This window comes from Delphinapterus leucas, chromosome 5 (genome assembly GCF_059928025.1).
Source record: "Delphinapterus leucas isolate spDelLeu-1000000601 "Yukka" chromosome 5, BTC_Dleu_Yukka2, whole genome shotgun sequence".
NCBI lineage: Eukaryota > Metazoa > Chordata > Mammalia > Artiodactyla > Monodontidae > Delphinapterus > Delphinapterus leucas.
Window position 1 is genome coordinate 51,559,929 of NC_143133.1, and position 20,791 is coordinate 51,580,719.

The 20,791-nt window shown below is 39.8% G+C and overlaps 1 protein-coding gene and 1 long non-coding RNA gene across 8 annotated transcripts in view; one reads left to right on the plus strand and one right to left on the minus strand.

Annotated features, from left to right (window-relative positions):
- Positions 1–7,190, minus strand: part of SEPSECS (Sep (O-phosphoserine) tRNA:Sec (selenocysteine) tRNA synthase) — a 55,596-nt gene extending 48,406 nt beyond the window's left edge. For 3 of the 7 annotated variants that reach the window (XR_016393253.1, XM_089911726.1, XM_089911724.1), the window contains exons 1-5: positions 6,623–7,190; positions 5,652–5,806; positions 3,686–3,804; positions 3,185–3,364; positions 671–824 (exon numbers count right to left, since the gene is read on the minus strand). Coding sequence is in view for 5 of the 7 variants with exons in the window: in XM_089911726.1 (XP_089767852.1) it covers positions 671–824; positions 3,185–3,364; positions 3,686–3,804; positions 5,652–5,806; positions 6,623–6,982 (968 nt within the window). In the remaining 2 variants the exon portion in view is untranslated. The remainder of the gene's footprint in view (positions 1–670; positions 825–3,184; positions 3,365–3,685; positions 3,805–5,651; positions 5,807–6,622) is intronic. The other 4 variants (XR_016393254.1, XM_089911725.1, XM_089911727.1 and 1 more) reach the window with 4 other exon arrangements.
- LOC115801926 (uncharacterized) overlaps positions 5,875–20,791 on the plus strand; it is a 40,535-nt gene continuing 25,618 nt past the window's right edge. The window contains exons 1-2 of the long non-coding RNA XR_004022304.2: positions 5,875–6,532; positions 8,901–9,031. This is a non-coding gene — a long non-coding RNA (uncharacterized LOC115801926). The remainder of the gene's footprint in view (positions 6,533–8,900; positions 9,032–20,791) is intronic.

The window sequence follows — 20,791 nt, forward strand, 5'->3', positions numbered from 1 at the left end:
GCACTTCTGTTCAAAATGTTAAAATGAAACCAACGGTTGCTGTCAAAACTAGAAATATTTATTACTATACCTAAGCCTACTACATTTTCAGAATAAAAATTTGCAGCCATCCTTCAGAAAAGCAAACATTTGCCTTTTTAAAAAAAATTTTCTTAAATATCTGCATTTTTCTCAAAATGCAAAGACAATTACATACCTAACTGTATATCTGGGTTAGTCTTGCAATTAAAAAAAAATCAGAGGACAATAATTCTAAAATTTTCTCTTTAAAATCTGTTAATACTGATAGTTCCTCTATATGAAAACTAACTGTAAGATCAAAGTGGAGATGGCAATAAAAACAAGTATGTAAATCCAAAATTTAGCTTAGAGATTTCTATTAAACAATAAGGAAAAAGATGCAAGATGTCCAGAAACATAAAGAAGAGCAAGAAAACAGAGATGCTCTGCACCTACTCAGGTGATAAAAGGATCTCCACTTGGTACTAGTTGTTTTTCCTTCTTCTATATCTAATTTTTATTTTCCCAAGCCATTATGTTGTTTCTTCAACAGTCCATTCACGTAGTATTTACTGCCAAATGTTATTTAGGCATCTTTGAGAATTAGTATAAGTGCATTTTATGTAAAAGACTAATGAACACTGAAGGACAATATTCACAAATCATTTACCTATCAGGCACCCTTGGAGCAAAACAGGATGTAGTAGAATGAACACAAAGAACGTAATCAGGCCCAAGTTCGTGGACTTTAGCCTCCACTGCTTTCAGGTCTGTGCGTAGCTCGTCACCTTCTAAAACGTTCTCTATCACCACAGGCTCAAAACCTAACCAAATCAACCAGAAACCAAAATGTTAGTATAAACTGAAATAAGGGGAGATTGTGGACTCTAGGAAGCAGTGCCATTCTACACAAAAACTCTTAAACATTTATCCTAGTCAATGAACCCTTCTCTAATAATAAAGACCTGGCTTAATACCAGCATGAGTCAAAGGCAGGTCAAGGGCTTCCCTGGTGGCGCGGTGGTTGAGAGTCCGCCTGCCGATGCAGGGGACACAGGTTCATGCCCCGGTCCGGGAAGATCCCACATGCCGTGGAGTGGCATCTAGACCACAATTAGGACCACAAATCTACTTAACATTTTGATATGACATGAAAGACTAATTCTGGGAAGTAAGGAAGCAAATGTTAAATAGAGGCCCACAAAAGTAATAAAGAGTCACTGATGACAAAAAGGGTCACTTAGCCCAGTTCAATTTCAGTCCATAGAAAAGTAAACCTACTCATTCTCTGGCAACATTTAAGTTTTATTTTAAATTTCTCTTTATTTCAGAGATGAACAAAAATAATAGCTCAAGTATCGAAAAAAATCACAATCATCAACGTAATGTTTTACCTCTAAAGAAAAATACAAGACATTTCAGTAGACCTATCTCACAGCTTACAAAAGCCTTCTATAATTTAAATATAAAAATTGTCTTGCGCGCGAGTTATGTATTCACATCTTCAGTCTTCTCAAATACCAGATCTAGCAGCAGGCTAGATTTGTGGATTTAAGAGCTATGAGGGATTCAGAAACCATTTAGCTCAACTCACTCACTTCAAAGATAAGGGAGTCAAAGTTTAGGAAGATTAAGTGCCTTCCCCAAGGTCACACAGCAATTTAAAGCAAAGTTACAGGCAAGTAGTCTTCTGTTTTAGAATCCATGTCAAGTTGTCCGCATTCTATCTACAGAAATATAAAACTTCAGCCACTATAAAATCATCAATTCATATACGGTGGTCCACAGAACTCTAAGTTTCATATCTATACAGCTATTAAAACAAAGAAAATTTTACTTAAATAAGTAACTTCCTAAGGACAGTTAATTCTCTATTATTTCTCAAATTCTCTACACTCAACCCTATTTTTGTTTTCAAACAACTATGATGCAAGTTTTTGGGTTTTTTTAAGAATACAACCATCTTGCTTCCTAAGAACATAACACAGTCCAAGTCATAACATCATTTGGAAAAAGTTTACAGTTTTTCAATATGCCAGTCTTTCTCTAAGTTTGGTTATCAGTTCTTTGGTTAATAGTTTGCAAATTAACAGACTTGACAGCTTTATGCCACTTAAAATAAACCTTTTAAAAGTCTACCCATTTCTGCTATATGTCCTTATTATGAATCCCTTTACACGAGTTTCTTTAGGATTATTTATGCAGTTTAATTACAGCCCAATACTGTTCATTTCATACAACAGACTGAGTCCATTCAAAAAATAACTTTAAATTCTCAAATTCAACTTGACCTAAGCAAGCCAAATACTAAAATACCAACTTAAAGTTTTTGTCTCATCTATACTCAACGATGCCTGTATCCTCGTACTTTGATCCATGGTAATTATTTACGTGTACTCCACTCATGTATACAGAACAAACATTCCTGAAGCACCTCTTATGCTCCAGGGATTATTGTTGGGCATTTCACATGTCATCCCACTTAATTCTGAAAACAGTCTTCTGAGGCAGGTAATCATATCCCCATTTTAAAGAATAGGGACATACGACATAACACTTCCATTTCTTAGATTGTACTGAAAAGAATTCAAAGCAGGGACTCAAACAGGTATTTGTACCTCCATGTTCATAGCAGCATTATTCACCACAGCCAAAAGGTGGAAGCAACCCAACCCAAGTGTGCACCAGTGAATGAATGAATGAATAAACAAAATGTGGGATATATATACAATGGGAGTCCTAAAAAAGGAAAGAAATTCTGGCACATGCTATAACATGGATGAACCTTAAAGACATTATGCTAAGTCAAATAAACCAGTCACAAAAGGACAAATATTCTATAATTCCACCTATATGAAGGACAAATTTATAGAGACAGAAAGTAGAATAGTGATTGCTAGGGACTGAGGGTGGTGGGGAGGGGAGAGATATTGTTTAATAGGTAGAGTTTCAGTTTCAGAGGATGAAAAAGTTCTGTAGCGAGATGGCAGTGATGGTCCACAACAAGAAGAATGTAGTTAATGTCAAGGAACTATACATTTAAAAATGTTTTGTTAAAAGGGTAAATTTTGTTATGTATATTTTACCACAATAAAAAGAAGGAATAGGAACAGGTTTAGTTTCTTTTTCATTTATCTAGCTCTATATAAAAAGTTCGAATTTTCTGTGACATTGAAAAACATACATGTTACTTCTCTTCTTTTACCTGCAGTGATCATGGATTTAAAGCAGGACTTCTGGTCTATTCGTGGCCATATAATGTACTTTGCTTTTGGTCTTTTGTGTCGTAATGTTAAGAAACACAGGGTTAGACTCATACCAGTTGCCATCGGAACTACAAAGCAGTTGGTCACTGTATGGACACCTCCAAATAAGAAGAAAAACAGAAGTTAGTTGTTCCACTAAAAAAACAGCATCCTTCTTAAAGAAATGATATATTTCTATCAAATAAAAAGAGTTAACAGACTAGTGCTTATTCTTCTGTACTCACACTCAGGAAGCTCACTGCTAAATTCATCCTCCAGGCTTATGGCTCTGACTTTCTATCTTATTCTAAAAGTTTTATATATATATCTTTTCAAAAGCCATTTTATACTCTTTTTGGAGAAAAGCATTAATAAAAGAAATTAGGCAAAGGTTTGTGTGACTGGTCAGCCAAAAGTATTATGATTAACACAGTACATACCAGCCAACTTTATGATGTCCAGGACCAAAGAATTGGTAATTTTGTTCAAAAGGCTAGAACCTGCAGCTTTGGGTTGCACAGCAGAAATATCACCCGATCGTCCAATTCCATGAATGAACCTAAGCAAAAAATGGCCAACAACTGGACAAAAATATTCAGTGTTCTAAGTAATCCACTGTATAAGTATACAAATACAATAACCAAATAAACACTATACTTGACTATTAATAACGTGAAAATATCTAATTAAATCAAAACAAATTCATCAAGTATGCTGTGGTAGCTAGTCTTCGTCATGGCCACCATCAATTCCTTTTCTCCCTATGCCCATAGGCCACTGCCACACCAAGAGATGGGGTCTAATTCCTCTCTATCTGAATCTGGGCTGGCCTTAGTGACTTGCTTGGTCTGGAAGAATCTAGCAGAAGTGATGGTCTGGAACTTCTGAGCTAGGTCATAAGAAGCCTTATAGCTTCTATCTGGCCTCTTGAAGGGTTTGCTCAAGGGGAGGTGGGGGGCAGGGGGTCCTCTCTTCAAAGCCAGCTGCTATGCTGGGGAAAGCCCAAGCCAAGCCACTTGGAGAGGCCATCTGAGCTCCCAGCCATCTGAGTGACTCAACTTGGATAAACTGCCCAGTTGAACCTTCAGATGACTAAACTCTCAGCCAACACCTGACTGTACTGCATGAGAGACCTGAAGCAATAATCACCTGCTGAGTCCAGGTAACCTGTCAGAGGTAACAAAATAAATGACTGTTTTAAGCCACTATGTTCTGAGGTGGTTTGTTATACAGCAATAGAAAACCAGGATATATGCAACATTAAATTCTCTTCTTTCTTCCCATTTCCCTAATCAGAGCAGTGAGCTAACTTCTAACAGGGATGAGCTGATGTTTCAAATACTGCCTTAAGTTTAGAAGAAGTACATGCTCCTTGAAAATTAGTGTGCAAATCCACTCATTTTAAATTTAATCATGTTATACACTATTTAAAGATACCTCTGAATACACTTCAAAATCAAAAGTCTGTTTGTCATTTATAGTTGCCTAGATCAGAAATTCTGCACACTGGAATTATCACAGAACACGTGTCACACTCTATTACCACTGCAATCTCATATACTAAGCATTTTTTAACATATATTATCAACCATGTTATCACCTTATTTTTAACCATTAGTTTTTCATCCAGGTCATACATTCATTATCATTAGTTTTGACTGCAATAGTTTCGGCTGAAATAAAATTCTACTATTCCTAGGAAAATTTCATCATGATTTAAAATCATGGAAGATGGGAGTTTTAAAGAGTTTACCTATATTTCACAGAAAGGTTGGAGAACAGAGAAATGATCATATTTGGAACCACTAACAACTAAATGGTTATCAGAATTGATGAAAAGCTTTCTGAATAATGCAAAAGAAAAAAGTGACTTAATAATCTAAAATTATAATATACCTTTCCTACATCTACTGCAACAAGCAAGATATTTATAAAATGGGATTCAGTTTAGATGCAGATGAATGACGTTAAAGTTCTATAAATATACCATTCTGTAAAAAAACTTGCCATGTTAGAAAAGAAACATGGAAAACTATAAACAACCTTAGCATATTTTAAACTCTTAACAACCAAATAGGTTTATTAGGTTAAACACTCTTAACAGAATGTATAGACAGTACAAACATTCTTAACAGAACGTACAGCCAGTATCCTTATTCACCCAGAAGCTGACAGGGTATAACCACCTCATATTAGAACTTTTACCCTATTGTCCTGAAAAGCACCTACTCAGGTACATTGTTTCCATCTCCCTGTTGCATCTAGTTCACATGCCCATTTAAACAAGAAGTAGGTTACACACGGACATTTTATAATTTAATATGATTAATACTGCCACTATTGTTTTTAACAAAAAAAAAAAGAGAAAAGGGAAAAGGAAATGCTCTGTACTTAAAAAAATCATACCTGTAATGTCGCCGAGCAACTAATGCAGATGCCACTCTCCCTTCCCTTTCTCCCACACCACAATTTCCCAGGAAATTGTTGCTATCCATGATTGCAAGTTCATGTAAAAAAAGTTCAAGTGTACTTTCATCCCAACCATCCTCTGGACACTTGCCCTTAAGAAAAGAGAAAACAAAAAAAGGCTTATGACTATATTTAAAAAACCATCATTCCCCAGAACCCTACTTCAATGAACTTTAAAACTTTTCCATGCACATTTTGCCATGCTCCTTGTTTTCTAAAATTCAGACATAAATTCAGCACTCTGAAGAAACTCTGAATAGGCAAAATGTTTGTGTTACACTATATTACAATTATCCACACGATGCTGCGAGAAGTGATAAATACAATGAGATTACTCAGGTTTAAAGTTGCAGTTAAAAGTAACTGAAAACGAATAAACCTTATCTTCAACTAGGATTTTTCACACCAGGGTGTTAGAACTAGGGTTGTCAAACTTTAGTGACATTAAAATTCAGGATGCTGGCAAGAACGAGACCTGTGAAGTTCCTCAGCATCACCTGCTTCGAGTTAGTATATCGTAGTTTATAAATATCATGTGTTCCCCAGGAGTAGTGAAAGATGGAAGACACGAACTTTGCCCTATCCGCAAACGAAAAAGTAAATCATGCCGGCCTTCCCCTCGCTTCCCCAACCCGAAGTTAGGAAAAAAAAAAAAAAAGGGCTCGACATTCCGAACTCCCTACATCCCCTAATAACACTCTCTGGGTTTTTGCCAGCATTGGCGAGGCTGAGAAGGAGCTGAACGGCGCAAGCCGGCATATGGCATGCCCAACTGCGAAAGACTCTGGGGACAGGGCTCAACCAGCAAACACGAGCAGGTGAGGCAGGTCCTGGAACTAACAGGGGCGCTGGGCGGAGCCGGAGCCTGGGGGGCGCGGCAGCTAGGGAGGGACCCGAAAGCTCGGTACCTTCTCCAGAAGCAGCCGTATGAGGTGCTCGTGCGAGCGGCGGGCCTCACAGCCCTGCCGCACGTAAGCCGGCGACACCAGCCGCTCGCCCGCCGCGAAGCTCTCGCGGTTCATGTCCGCAGTGGCGACTGCTGCCGGAGAACAACTAACACACGCCGGACACACTCCGAAACCAGGAGGCGACTCGCCGCCTGGACGGTACGGGAAGGCCTTGGGACAAACATCTACGTCTCGCTCTCGCACATGCGCAAACCGCTCCAAATAGCGTGCCAGGAGCAGAAGGATTTGAGCATGCGCAGAGGTGTCAGGGCGTTTGGCGGGCTTCAGGCAGTACAGAAAACGAGTCCCGCCTCCCTGCATCTGATTGGTCCAGTTAAACACTAGTGTGCCTGAGACCGTCTTGAAGGAAGGACTTTTCTTCTGTGAGGAGGGGCTGAGAAGTCAGGGCAGAGTGCGTGGCGTCTCTGAAGAAAACATTTCCGAAGTTACTCTGTGTTCCACTCTTGTTGAATGATGAGCTCTGGGAGTCTGTGCTTCAGCCTTACTCAGGTCGTGTTTCTCAGATTCCTGAACCGTTGATCCTTACCCTCATACATCTCAACATTTACAGTTGCCTGGCAACCCCATTTTTTTTTTTTTTTTTTTTGTCTGTGTTGGGTCTTCGTTGCTGCGCCCGGGCCCCCTCTAGTTGCAGCGAGCGGGGGCCACCCTTCGTTGCGGTGCGCGGGCCTCTCATTGCGGTGGCCTCTCCTGTGGCGGAGCACGGGCTCCAGGCGCGCGGGCTTCAGTAGTTGTGGCACGCGGGCTCAGTAGTTGTGGCTTGCGGGCTCTAGAGTGCAGGCTCCGTAGTCGTGACGCACGGGCCTAGTTGCTCCAAGGCATGTGGGATCCTCCCGGACCAGGGCTCGAACCCGTGTCCCCTGCACTGGCAGGCGGATTCCCAACCACTGTGCCACCAAGGAAGCCCCCCCTCTTTTTTTTTTGACCGCACCACCTGGCATGGGGGAATCTTAGTTCCTCAACCAGGGATTGAACCAGTGCCCCCTGCAGGGGAAGCGTGGAGTACTAACCACTGGACTGCCAGGCAATTCCCTGGCGACCCCATTTGAAATAGTGGTGCCCCACTCCTTTTCTCCTTTGCGTTACAGAATTTTTGGTCATAGCACTTATCATTCACTTCCTGATATAACAGACATTTGTTTATACACACACACACACACACACACACCTATGAATGTAAACTCTCTGAAAGGCAGGGCCTTGGTGTTTGCTGCTATACTCCACAAACACCTAGAAAAGTGCCCAGAATATAGAAGGGGCTTTAAAAAAATTTTTTTAATACTGAATTAATGAATTAGTTTCACTATTCAACAACCCAACCCTAGGTGCCTGAGATACAGAAATGAAAAGGCAGATTCCCTGCCTTTGATTTCCTCCTAATCTTCCCTTTAGGTGAGCCTACAGTAATTCCTGAAATCACTCTTATCTAGTGGTATGCTAGGGCCCACTTGCACTGGTTCATACTTGCTTGCAAGAGCTGATTGTTAAAAAAAAGTTCAGTAATTTTGTGATTTTACAATTAAGCCAATTGTATTAAAAGCAAAAGTAGTAAATACTCAGTCATCACTTCCTAATTATTTTACTACATTTTACTATTATCTCTGCTCTTGAGATTATTTACGTCTGTTGTACCTGAATAGTGGAAATAAGATATATTGGCATCCTACTGCCCATCTCTTTCCAACTCCCTTTTTTAGTGGCATCATGTTGGTAGCTTGAAACTGTCTGTGGTAGGAGTATTTACACCGTGGAAATCAGAAAACTCTACAAATCCGGCTCTTACCTTCCCCCCATACACCACTCCCCTAGGACTCAGTTGTTTAACATGTACCAACTCACCACTATTCCTACTGCATGTTCCCAGGGCATCCTGACATTTATCAGCCATAGTGCTTGTCAAATTCCATTTCAATTGTTAATGTTTTGCCTTCCTCAACTAGACTGTGAGCTCCTGGTTGACAAGGACTATATTTGACATCTGTGTTCAAAGCACAGCTCGGAACACTATGTAATAGACGTTCAACAGCTTCCCCTTGCCAACAGCCTCCAATCAGAGCACACCTGAACCCTTCCTCTTTTTCACCATAAAGCTTTTCCCTCTCCCCTGCCTGCCTCTGAGTCTGCCAAATGCAAGTGGTAGTAACTAACTCTCTTGCACTACCAAGTTCTAAATAAATAGTCTCTTTGTTATTTGGATGGTCTACATTACTTTCCACAGTTTTCCTGAAGACTCCACTGAGACACGGACTGCACTGTCCATCACCATGGATCCCAGCCTTCAGCCAGATGAGGTTCTCACAGAGACCGTAGTGCCTTGCGCCTTGTTGCTGTCAAGCCTGTGCCAACATGGTAAGTCAGTGCTGAATCTGAGCTCCACTATTTTTGTGTTGAGTTCCTCAGCTATTTATTCTAAGTGTGGTACCCAGGTTTTGTTATTGCTTCCGATTTTGTTTGACATCCTTGGTGGAATCACACCATTCTTTTTCATGCTTTTTGGTTCTCTTTTGTACTTCTGTTTTGTATTGAGCTGTCTGAAAGTGTGGTCATAAGAAGAAGAATCATGGGGTAGAACACAGGCATAGGCCCTGTAAGCTTGTTATTTGAGTCAGCCTCACAGACTGATGAGTTTGCTGTTCTTACCAGACCGGCATACATTTGGACAAACTTCGTTGTGAGTCACCAGTAAAACTGGATGAGGTTCTCCTTTCCTCTTGATTTTTTGTCCTGAGAGCTTGCCTTTGATCAAGAGGGAGTTCACTCTAATTTTCCACCTGCCAAGGGGCACAGATTGTTGGGTCTGTGTTCAGAGGGGTCTTGAAACATGAAGAGAACAAACATCACTTTTAACCAACCATTGCCAGCTCTCCTGAGGTCATCAAAGCTTAAAACCTCTCCTCCTCTGGGAAAAATGGCTGCTTCTTATGTGTATTTTTATTACAATCCTAATACTGGTGCCTAGTTCTCTAAATGGCGTAATGTCAGCAGTGGGTATTTGGGCCTTCAGCGGCCACTCTGGGGAACATTTGACTTGAATACATATTTTATTTGATAGGTACCTTAGAAAAGAAAGGGAATTAAGATTTCTCAGGCCCAATGGGCAGCTGTGTTTGATTAGTATGCAGAAGCCTCCAAAGGAAATTCTGGTTCGAAAAGTATTTCACTAAAAGATTCTGTAGCCAAAGCCAATGAGCAATTTAACAAACTATTTTTTTTAAGATTTTATCTTTTTAAAAAAATTATTTATGTATTTATTTTTGGCTGCATTGGGTCTTTGTTGCTGCGCATGGGCTTTCTCTAGTTGCAGTGAGCGGGGGCTACTCTTCGTTGCGGTGCGCAGGCTTCTCATTGCGGTGGCTTCTCTTGTTGCAGAGCATGGGCCCTAGGCACGCGGGCTTCAGTAGTTGTGGTACATGGGCTCAGTAGTTGTGGCTCGCGGGCTTAGTTGCTCCGCGGCATGTGGGATCCTCCTGGACCAGGGCTTGAACCCATGTCCCCTGCATTGGCAGGCGATTCCTAACCACTGTGCCACCAGGGAAGTCCCAATTTAACAAACTTAAGCAACAATAAACTAGACTCCTTTCCTAGTAAATCCTCCTCATCCTGTTGCCTCCCTACATCCAGGTGTCCCTCTTCTTCCTTGTCCTTGTGATCTCATCAACTCTTCCCTTCTCTTCCTCTTGTCCACACCCCTTCCCTACTCCCAGAAACTCTCCTAAGAGTACAAAATGCCAGTTGCCTCTAAAGATCCGTCCCTCCTATGAGCCAGATATATGGGCCACTGCATAATTTAAACTTTGGACCCAAGATGAATTAAGAACTATAATTAAGCATCTCTGCTGCCATATAAGACCAGCAACTATTCATAGGAGCATTTTAAATTAGTTTGGGTGCATATGATTCAGGGTTACCTAACCTATATCAACTTGTACACATGTTGGTTAGAACCTCATAACCTCAGCTAGATCTTGGATGGCAAAGCTGATTGGATTGACCCAGAAAGGCATCTACAGAATCTCTCTTTCTACAATACACCTGTCCAAAAAAAAGGATCTAAAATATATATATATATATATATTTGAAAAGCAGGACAAAGTCTCCTAAAAGTACTTACTGTAGTATCCCCAAACATTTCCAATAAAAATTTATTGGACCATAATTGAACCATACAAACAGAAAAATGATGAAAATATAGGAGATTTCCATGATTTTCTAGTAGAAAATACCTTCTGACAACACTCAAGAGTTAATGAAGGTGCCAGTTGTAAAAGTAGTCCTTACGTCTCATTTTGTCAATGGGGTTAAACCTGAAACTAGAAGCCTAATTCAAAAGTAGAAATTAGAATGGGAAGTAGCTCCTTTGCCTGAACTAAAACACCTGTCAGAACATGTTGAACAGCTTTAGATAAGCTCCAAAATAAACTAGAATCATGCAGACTCAACAGCTAGGTGGCCCACTTCCCAAACAACTATTTTTGACAAGGTAGATATTGTAAACAAAAAGGACACTGGAAAAAAAGAATGTCCCATCCTATAAAAGAAAAACCAAGATGAAGAAAATCCCTCAATTCTGATCTATGGGGGTGCTCTGAAAAAGGAAAACACTTTCAATATCCTGACTTACCCTTAAACACTCAACTTGAATAAATATAGATGGTCAACCTCATCAATTCCTGGTAGATAGGGATGCTACTCTTACTACATTAAACACCATCTTTGCTCAACCCCTTCCTCAGAGTAACCATACACACAAGTGACAGTTCTTTCAAATAACCCACAGATATTTCCTATCTCCCAGCCCTTAGCTGTAACACTTGAGCCCTTGAATAAAAAACATTCCTTCCTGCTCTGTGATACCACCCTGCAAATTTAATAGGGAGAGACTTACTTTGCAAATGGAATTGTAATATTAAATATACAACAGAACGACTGTTAAAGTTCCAGAGGACTCTTCTATTCATAATCAAGTTGTGTCTATTCTAGATATACCTTTGCCTTCTCTATTATATTTGATGCATACCCCAGATAAAGGTCTTGACATCATACATGACATTCTATGACCTTAAAAGTCTCCTGACATAGAAAACTAATTAGAGCAGTAAATAGATCCCACCAAATATCCCCAATATCCCTTGAAGCCAGAAACAAAGGAAGGTTTCAAAGCTGTAGTTGAATGCCTTATATCCAAAGGTCTTATATCCTTCACTAGCCCTTGTAACACTCAGTTAAGAAACCAAATGGATAAGGATATCAATTTCTTCAAGACCTCAGGACAATCAACAAAACTTATATCCGTCACTTCCCAGTGATACCTAACGCAAATACTATCTTGGCATCAATTCTACCTGAAGCTACTTGCTTTACTGTAGTGGACCTTTGCTTTGTCTTTTTTGATGTGCCTCTAGATCACATCTAGGACAGTCAATACCTTTTAGCCGTCACCTGAGGAAGATAACAGTATTCCTAGACAGTCATGCCCCAGAGGTTCACTGAAGCCTCCTCCTATTTTCTCAGTTCCTCAAACAAGTCTTAACAGATCTAAATTTCCCGTGTTATTAAGTTCTGATACAATATGTAGATGATGCCTTACTTTATTCAAAGATTAAGAAAACTTGAAAAAGGATTCCATTTACTTGCTCCCAGTCTTAGAAGAAAAGGGACAAAGTTTCAACAGATAAACTGCAGTTTTTACAAAGCACAGTCCATTATTTAGGTCATGGGATATCTAAGGAGGGGAAAACGCTCTCTCTTGATAGACAAATGACTATTCAAACTTACCTTAGACCTCTCACAAAATAACAGTATGACAGGATTTCTAGATTTAACTGGATATTGCAGACACATTTTTATAAGATTGCAATGCCTCTTTATGAGTTGACTAAGTTCTCAGTAAGAGACCTTTTCTGGGAACCCAGATATGGAACAGGCCTTCTGTAATATGAAAAAAGTTCTTCAGTAGATTCGTTCACAGGCATTCCTAACTACAAAATTCCCTTTTGTCTATATGTGCATAAGTGATCTGGACAAGCCCTTGGGATTTTCATTCAACTTCATGGGAACCATCAAAAACCTATTGCCAGACCCTTGACCTGGTTGCAAAGATTTATTCCCCACGTCTTATAGTAATAGCTGCTGCTAAAAATAAAGAAATAAATAATTGTTGAGGTTTCTGCTGAGCTAGTTCTAGGCTCCTTGCTTGACGTCACGGTTCCTCATACAGGACAGACATTACTACTGGCTAAGAACATGCAACACTTTTCAGCCAGCTGATTAACCTCCTATGACATTGTTACTCTTGTAGTCTCGCATTGCTAAGTATTCACCACTCCAACACTGAATTTGCCACTTTGCCAGAGGAATGTGAACCTCACAATTGTCTTACCTTTGCTAGGGAATGTTGTGTACGCATTCAAATGTATTAGAGAATGTCACTGAGGACCACAAACTAATATTATTTGTTGATGGCTCATACCTCAAAACTGAAACTGGAGGTTATCAAGCAGGATATACTATCACTAATTTAAGCTCTCCTTTGGAATGCAGTCCTCTGCCCAAGGTAAAAATCAGCCCAGATGCCAGAACTTATTGCACTTAATAGAGCTAGTCAGTTAACCAAAGACCAGAGAGTAAGCATGTATAGAAAGATAGAATGTATGCTTTTGGAATAGTACATGATTTTGAAAACAATACTGGAAATCTCATTTAAAAAATGGTTGAGTTAGGAAACTTTAGGTGCATTCCTACATCTTAGAGAGGTGGCTGTTATGAAAATGGAGGCTCATCCAGAAAGGGATAATATGGTAAAGAAAATGCTCTAGCAGATCGTTGTGCCAAATAAGCAGCCGTAACCAATGTTATGATCCTATCTAAACCTCAAAGCATCAATCTATGGAGGTATTCAAAGAGGCCATTATAAATATCAGTGTTTAACCCCTGATTTTGAAAGGTAAAAATGGAAAAACTCTGGTTGTACCTTTCACTAAGATAGTCTCTGGAACTCCCAAGGTGGCTGCTTGGTGGCATCAGATGACTTCAAATGGAAATTAGCTAAATTTCTCCATGAAACTACTTATCATGATAGAGACAAATCGGTTGCTCTCTTAAATCAGGACTGATCAGGAAACTCTAAAAGGTTAGCTGATGTTACTTTCAGGTCATGTGTCACCAATCAACAACGTAATCCTGAAAAAAACCCATGAAGGTGGGACATAGCCTGGAACCAAAGCCTCAACAGCCTTTTGAACACCTTCAATTTATTGTTATGTCTATTTTAAAATATTTTTTAGTGATTGTATGTCTACTTTCAGGATGAGCTGCAGCATTTCCTTGCCAAAAAGCTATAGGCTTCACAGCTACTAAAAATCTGCTTGATTTTTATTTCTAACCTGGGACATACCAATTTGTACATCAGGTGACCAAGCACACACTTTATGGTAATCATTATAAAAGAATTCTGTAATGCATTACGCCTTACTCAAAAACTACATTGTCCTTACCACCCACAATGTTCTGGAAATGTTGAAAGAACCGATAGCATCCTTAAGTTTAAATTAACAAAACTTTCAGAAATGTGTGCCATCACTTGGCCAAAGGTAATCCCACTCCCACTAGTCTTTATGGCCATATGGTCCATCCCCTTGGGGACACATCACACATCACATCAGTTATTACCCTATGAATTGGCAACTGGAAGGCCCAAGCATTTAGGGATTTCACCTCTAATAATAGTCTCTGTACTGCTGCACACAGACATGAGAAAATATTGCAGAGACTCATGTACTATACCCTGTCCTATCACCAAGATCATATTGCCATTATTCCCACAACATCTTCCTAAACAGCCTCTTTGTGATCTTCAGCCAGGAGATTTCAGCTATTGGAAGAGATATAAGAGACAAAGTGTTCTTGAACCTCATTGGTAAGGACCTAATCAGGAACTGCTAGCAACAAGTACAACAGTGTTACTCCAGAGAGTCAATCATGGGATTCAAGTTTCACAACTAAAGAATCAATTCAGAATTCCATGCAATTAGAAGATTACTCCAATAAGGCAGCTCAAAGTGAAGATTCTCAGGGATCTTCTAGAAGAAGCCAGTCTTTGGAAGTTGACAGCTGACTCAAGACCTTCAGAAAAAGCAGATGACCTCAAATAGTAGATAGCTTCCTCCCAAGATATTGAACCAAGATCCCTGCCCTATTCCTGTTTTGGTTTTTATCTGCTTGCTTATTCTCTACCTGGGAGAATTACTGATTCATTGCTCAGGCAGGGTCCCCAGTGGTGAGAATCATACAAAGAGAAAAGACTATAAGAAACTTGTTGCTAACTAAAGCAGAATTTTTCAATGATACCATTTCTGCTCTAGATGGAATACAAATTAGTTGCAATTCATTGGCATGAGTAGTAATGGACAAATGCATTTTTCTAGGTTTCTTATTGGCCAGTCATGGTGGCATCTGTGCCATTGCTAAAATTCTTGCTGTACTTAGATCAATAAAAAATCCAAGATAGAAAAGGCTATACATTGTTTTAAGGAAAAAGCTAATTAGCTGTCTTAAGTTGATACTCATGGCCTGTAGGATTTGCTGTCTTGGCCTGAGTTGGATCTATTGGGTTCCTGGTTCTAAAACATCTTAAAAGAACTTTTACTTGTTTTTGTTTTTGTCATAATGGTCATGATGCTGGTCTTTGCATTCTATGTAGAGACTTAAATTCTTCTGTACACTCACTCTTTCATCAGATTATTATCATAATAATAAAACAACAAAAAGTTTAAGAAGATCTCACAATAAAATTGACCATGAAGGCAACTGAGCAATCCCTAGGAGGTGAAGATCTGGATCTCTAGCCTTCCCTACATTGGCCAACCTCTTTCAAGTGAGAAAATGACCCAAAAGGGCAGGGTCTGAGGAGCTGACTATACAAAGGAACACTAGCCAGACCATATATGATGATAGAACTCTGACCAAAAACCTTGCAGCAACCAGCCCAGGAAGGCAAACCACAGTCTCTGCAGCAATTATCCTAGAATAGTCAGGACTTGGTCAAGCACCAAAATCATCCCTTTAATTTGCCTCCACTTCCAAAGCAGGACCGATTCGAAAAAGCTATTCTTCACACCAGTCACATCAGATACCTCATTTCTAGTTAACCCATCTCTAGCTTCCTCATGCCAACAGCCTAGAATTGGAGCATACCTGACGCCTTCTCTTTTTTTTCCATTATAACGCTTTCCCACTGCCCTGCCTGCCTCAATTGCAATTGACAAGGGCACTTCAGCTCCATGATATTTTTCTCCAAAACTAATAACCCCATTATACCCATTGGAAAATATCAGACAAACCCTAATTGAGGAACATTCTAGGAAATACCTGACCAGTACTCCTCGAAACTGTCCTCATCATGGAAAAAAATAAAATCTGAGAAATTATCATAGACCAAAGGAAACTAGGGAAGGCATGGTGACTGAATGCGGTGTGGTTTCCTGGATTGAATCCTGGAACAGAAAGAGGACACTGATGAGAAAACCAGAAAAATCCAAATAACAGTCTGAAGTGTGGTCAACAGTATGTGTCAATATTGGTTTCTTTGTTTTGACAAATGTATTATGGTAATATTAGACATTAACATTAGGAGAAGCTAGGTGAAGGATATACGGGAAACTTTATCCATCTCCGTACCTCTAAAATTGTTCCAAAATTTAAAAATTTATTTTTTTAAAAAATGGACACATTTTCAGGCAAAAACAGAGCGTTTTCAACAAAACACCACTCAAGGAAATGCTAAAGAGTGTCCTCAAGGCAAAAAGAAAAAGTTCCAGATGAGATAGCAAAGATGCAAGAAGGGATAAGGAACAACGAAAATATATGGATGTAAATATATGGGTGAATCTAGGCTAATATTGTCTACATAAAAAACTACAGTAATGTGTTGAGGGATTTAACTATATATAGAATTAAAGTACATGGTTGGCATTTAAGTAGGGAGGAGATAAATAGAGTAAATACAGTTAAAGTGTTCTGAGGGTTTTGTAGTCATAGAGTGGCCCATGAAGTTACAAGAAAGCAGAATCTTGGGCCTCTCCCCAGACTTACTAAATCATAATTTTCATTTTAACAAGCTCCCCTGTGATTCACATGCACATTAAAGTTTGGGAAATACTCTTCCAAAGGTGCTTGTATTGTCTCAAAAAGAGAGTAAAGCTACCAATTGATATTACATTTTTGCAAATCTAGAATTTATAATCTCTAGGGTAACCAATAAAGGAATAGTTTTAAAAAGTGTGTAATTTCCAATCTAACACGGGGGATAAGTGGGATAACAAAAAATAATCTGTTCAAAATAAGGCAGAAAAGAGTGAAAAAGAAACAGAACAGGTAGGACACATAGAAACCATATTAAATATAAGTGAAGCAAATTATCAGACAATTTTTTTAAACAATTATATGCTTTGTACTGAGAACACATCTAAAACAAAAGACTATACAAAGATCGAAAATTGAAAGTAAAAGAATGGGAAGAAATATAACATGCAAATACTAACAAAAAGAAAGCTGACATAGATTTTTAATATTAGATGAAGTAGACTTTAAGGTAAATGGCATTACTAAACATAAAAAGGAATACTTCATAATGATAAAAGACTCAATTCACCAGGAAAATATAATAATTCTAAATTTGTATGCACCAAATAATATAATTTCAAAATACATAGGTCAAAACTGATAAAAGGAAAAATAGATAAATCTATAGTCATTTTGAGATATTACAGAACACCTTTTAGGAACTAATAGGTCATATTAACACAAAAAATTAGTAAAGATTAAGAAACACTATGTTTAGTAAACTTGACCTAATGGACGTTCATAGAGCCCTGTACCCAACAACTGCAGAGCCACACATTCTTTTCAAGGTCACGTGGAACATTTACCAGAATTGACTACATCCTGGGTCATAAAACAAGTCACAACAGATTTCAAAGCAGTAAAATCATGCAGAGTACCTCATCTGACACAATGCAACTAAACTAAGAATCAATAATAAAAACAAGTTTATAATAGGAATTAGAAAGTATTTTGAACTGAATGATAATAAAACCACATATCGAGGCTTATGGGAAGAAGCTAAAACCATGCTTGGGAGAAACATATGACTTTAAAAGCAAAAGAGGGGATTTCCCTGGTGGTCCAGTGGTTAAGACTCTGTTCTCCCAATGCAGGGGGCCCAGGTTCGATCCCTGGTCAAGGAACTAGATTCCGCATGTGGCAATGAAGATCCCGCATGCCACACTAAAGATCCCGTGTGCCGCAACTAAGACCCGGCACAGCCAAAATAAATAAATAAATATTTAAAGCAAAAGGGAGGGGGCATGGAAGGAAAAAAGCATATAGTAGAAAGGAAAAAAAAAAAGCTAAACCTTTCTTAGCTTTTATCTCAAGAATTAGTAAAACAATAGAAAATAAACGAAGAAAATAGAAGGAAAGAAATAATAACAGTAAGACTGGAAATTAAGGAAATAGAAAACAAAGAGAGGATTAGCAAAAGCAATAGTGGTTTCTATGAAAAAACTAAGGATGAGGTGGGAAGCAGGGTCCAGGTCCAAAGACCAGGGAAACTACAAGAATGAAGTGTGAGGGGTAGCAGGGGAAAGTAGATACGCAGCAAGTGGCCAGGGAGGGAGAGAAGGAGCCAGATTTTCAATGGGGATTTTGGGGTGAAGTGCTGTACATTCTAGAGGAAACCCCCATCCTCCATCTCCCTATGAAACACTTAGTAAAATAGTCTTTTCTTGTTAAATGGGATTGGATCTATTTTGGGGATGTCTTGAAGCAGTAAATCCTGCTCTTAGCGTGGGTGAAGAGTGAAATTAAGGCAGTTCAAAAGCACCTGGTCCCTAGCTCTAATAAGAGCTAACACTGAGCCCATGTGCCAGGTGCTGCTCTGAGGACTTCACCTGCAGTAGCTCATCCAATCTTCCCAGTGGCCCTATGAGGCAGGTATTATTATCCTCACCCCATTTTATAACTGATAAAGCTAAGACTCAAAGAAGCCAGGTGAGATTGCACCAGTAGTCAAGGGAAATAGGATTCTGACTGTGCTGTCTGGCTCTGGAGACTGTGCTCTTAACCAACTGCCCCACCCCCATCCCCACCCAGTGTCAGAGCCAAGAGGCACTGCATGGTCCATGCTTTAGATAGGTAAATATGCAGCCTCAAAGATCTATCCAATGGGATGTGGATGGAGTAACAAAAATATTGCCAGAAGGGGAGAGAGGACAGGTTGCCAAAAGCATATGATTAAGTCTTAAAGCCATTAAACCTTATGGGCAGAAAAGACCCCACCATATTGGTATTAGGAGTCCTTGATGCTGAGCCCTGATAACATCTGAAGACCCAGAAGGCACCATGGACTCTTCCACTCCACCACCACTCACAGTTCATCTATCAACAGTCTTTTCATGCTTCACCGCAGCCCTTTCTCTCCATCTTCCTTCTGCCACCTATGCCAGGCATCTCATTAACCTTAGACAACTGCAAATACAATCCAGACTCCTTACCTTGACCTGTAAGGCCCCACAAAGTCTAGTCCCCACTAACATCAAGTGATATCTCTCCCCTCTAGCCCACTGACCTCCTTGCAGACCCTGGAACACACCAAATTTTTCCCTTACAACCTCAGGACCTACCCACATGCTGTGCCTGCTGCCTTAAATGATCTTCCCCTCTTCCATTTGTATGGCTAGCTCCTACTTTTCCTTCAGTGTAAATGTCACCTCTTCTGAGAAACCTTCCCGGATCACCATATCTAAGTAAGAACCTAGTTTGAAGTAAATTCTCTATATATTCACTTAAAATTCTTTAATGAGTTGATTGCTTGGGTAATGTCTGGAATGGCAGCTCCTGGAAGACAGGAACCATGACTATCTATTCACTTACTCTTCCAGCACTTTGCATGGTGTCTGACACATAGTAAGCATTCACAAACATTTTTGAATGAATAAATGATAAAAATGGGTCCCAAAGATTGCTTATCATTTGGTGGTTGCTGAATGAACCCAGATATGAAGAGAGGGGAGAGAGCAGGGCACCAGAGATGAGCAGGTGACACCTCATGTGATGAGGGTATTTCAGATTAAGGAGATACTTTCCAAAGGCAAATGCAAATAGGCAAATAATGACCACATCACTTTGTCATTCCACTCACATGTGTTCTAAAAATGTTTAGGGTGGGGGAAATGACAAGTCTCACGAAGCATGGCAGGATCTGGCGGTTGTCAACCTCATTAACGAGACCTCTTAAGCAATTTGAAGCAAAATAACTTCCACGCCAATGTCAAGCTTCATAGAGCAGTTGGAAGGAGGAAGCGAGGGAGTAGTAGAATCAGTAACTAGGTTGCTCAGAAAAGTCTCCTGTGATTAGAAAAAGAAAAAAATGTAGTAATTACATTTTGCTAAGACTCAGAATTCAGAGATCCTTGTCTCACCTTCATCTCTATTTCAGATGGAGAAAGATGAAATAAAAGTAGATGTGGATGTAGCAGAAGGTAATTGAAGACCTTCTCTGGGATGAGTAAAGCAATTCTCTCTCCAGAGGGAGGAGGGATGGGTAGAGAAAGCTTCTTCCAAGCAATAAAACTGCGCCATGGTTACAGTTCCTGCAAAAGCAGGAGCCAAGAGGAAAGCTGTGGGAGACTCGTCAGGAGTCTGTGAACTGGCCCAGAGCCTGGGGCTCGCTGACACTTGAAAGAGAGTAAGGAGAGTTTCAGAGGCCCTTGACTTAGAGTGATGGCGGGTGGGGGAGCAGTGATAAAGGGAAGTGAGTGGCTGGTGGTCAAGTAATGGTAAGGAAGTGGCCTTTGGAATCAGGCAGATGGAGTTCAGAGCCTGGTTCCTCCTTTTCCTCCAGCATTAATTTGTGCAAATTACCCAATCTCTCTAGACCCCAGCTCCCTCCTCTGTGAAAGGAATCTAATAATAGTGAGGGGAAGGCAATGACAGATGTAAAGGGTTCAGCCCAGCACTGGCACCAAGGGAGCACTCAGCAAATGGGAGACCCTGATCTCTGCTGTTGTAGCTAGTAGTGGCCATGGTAGTGAGGCAGTCACTTGACCCTGG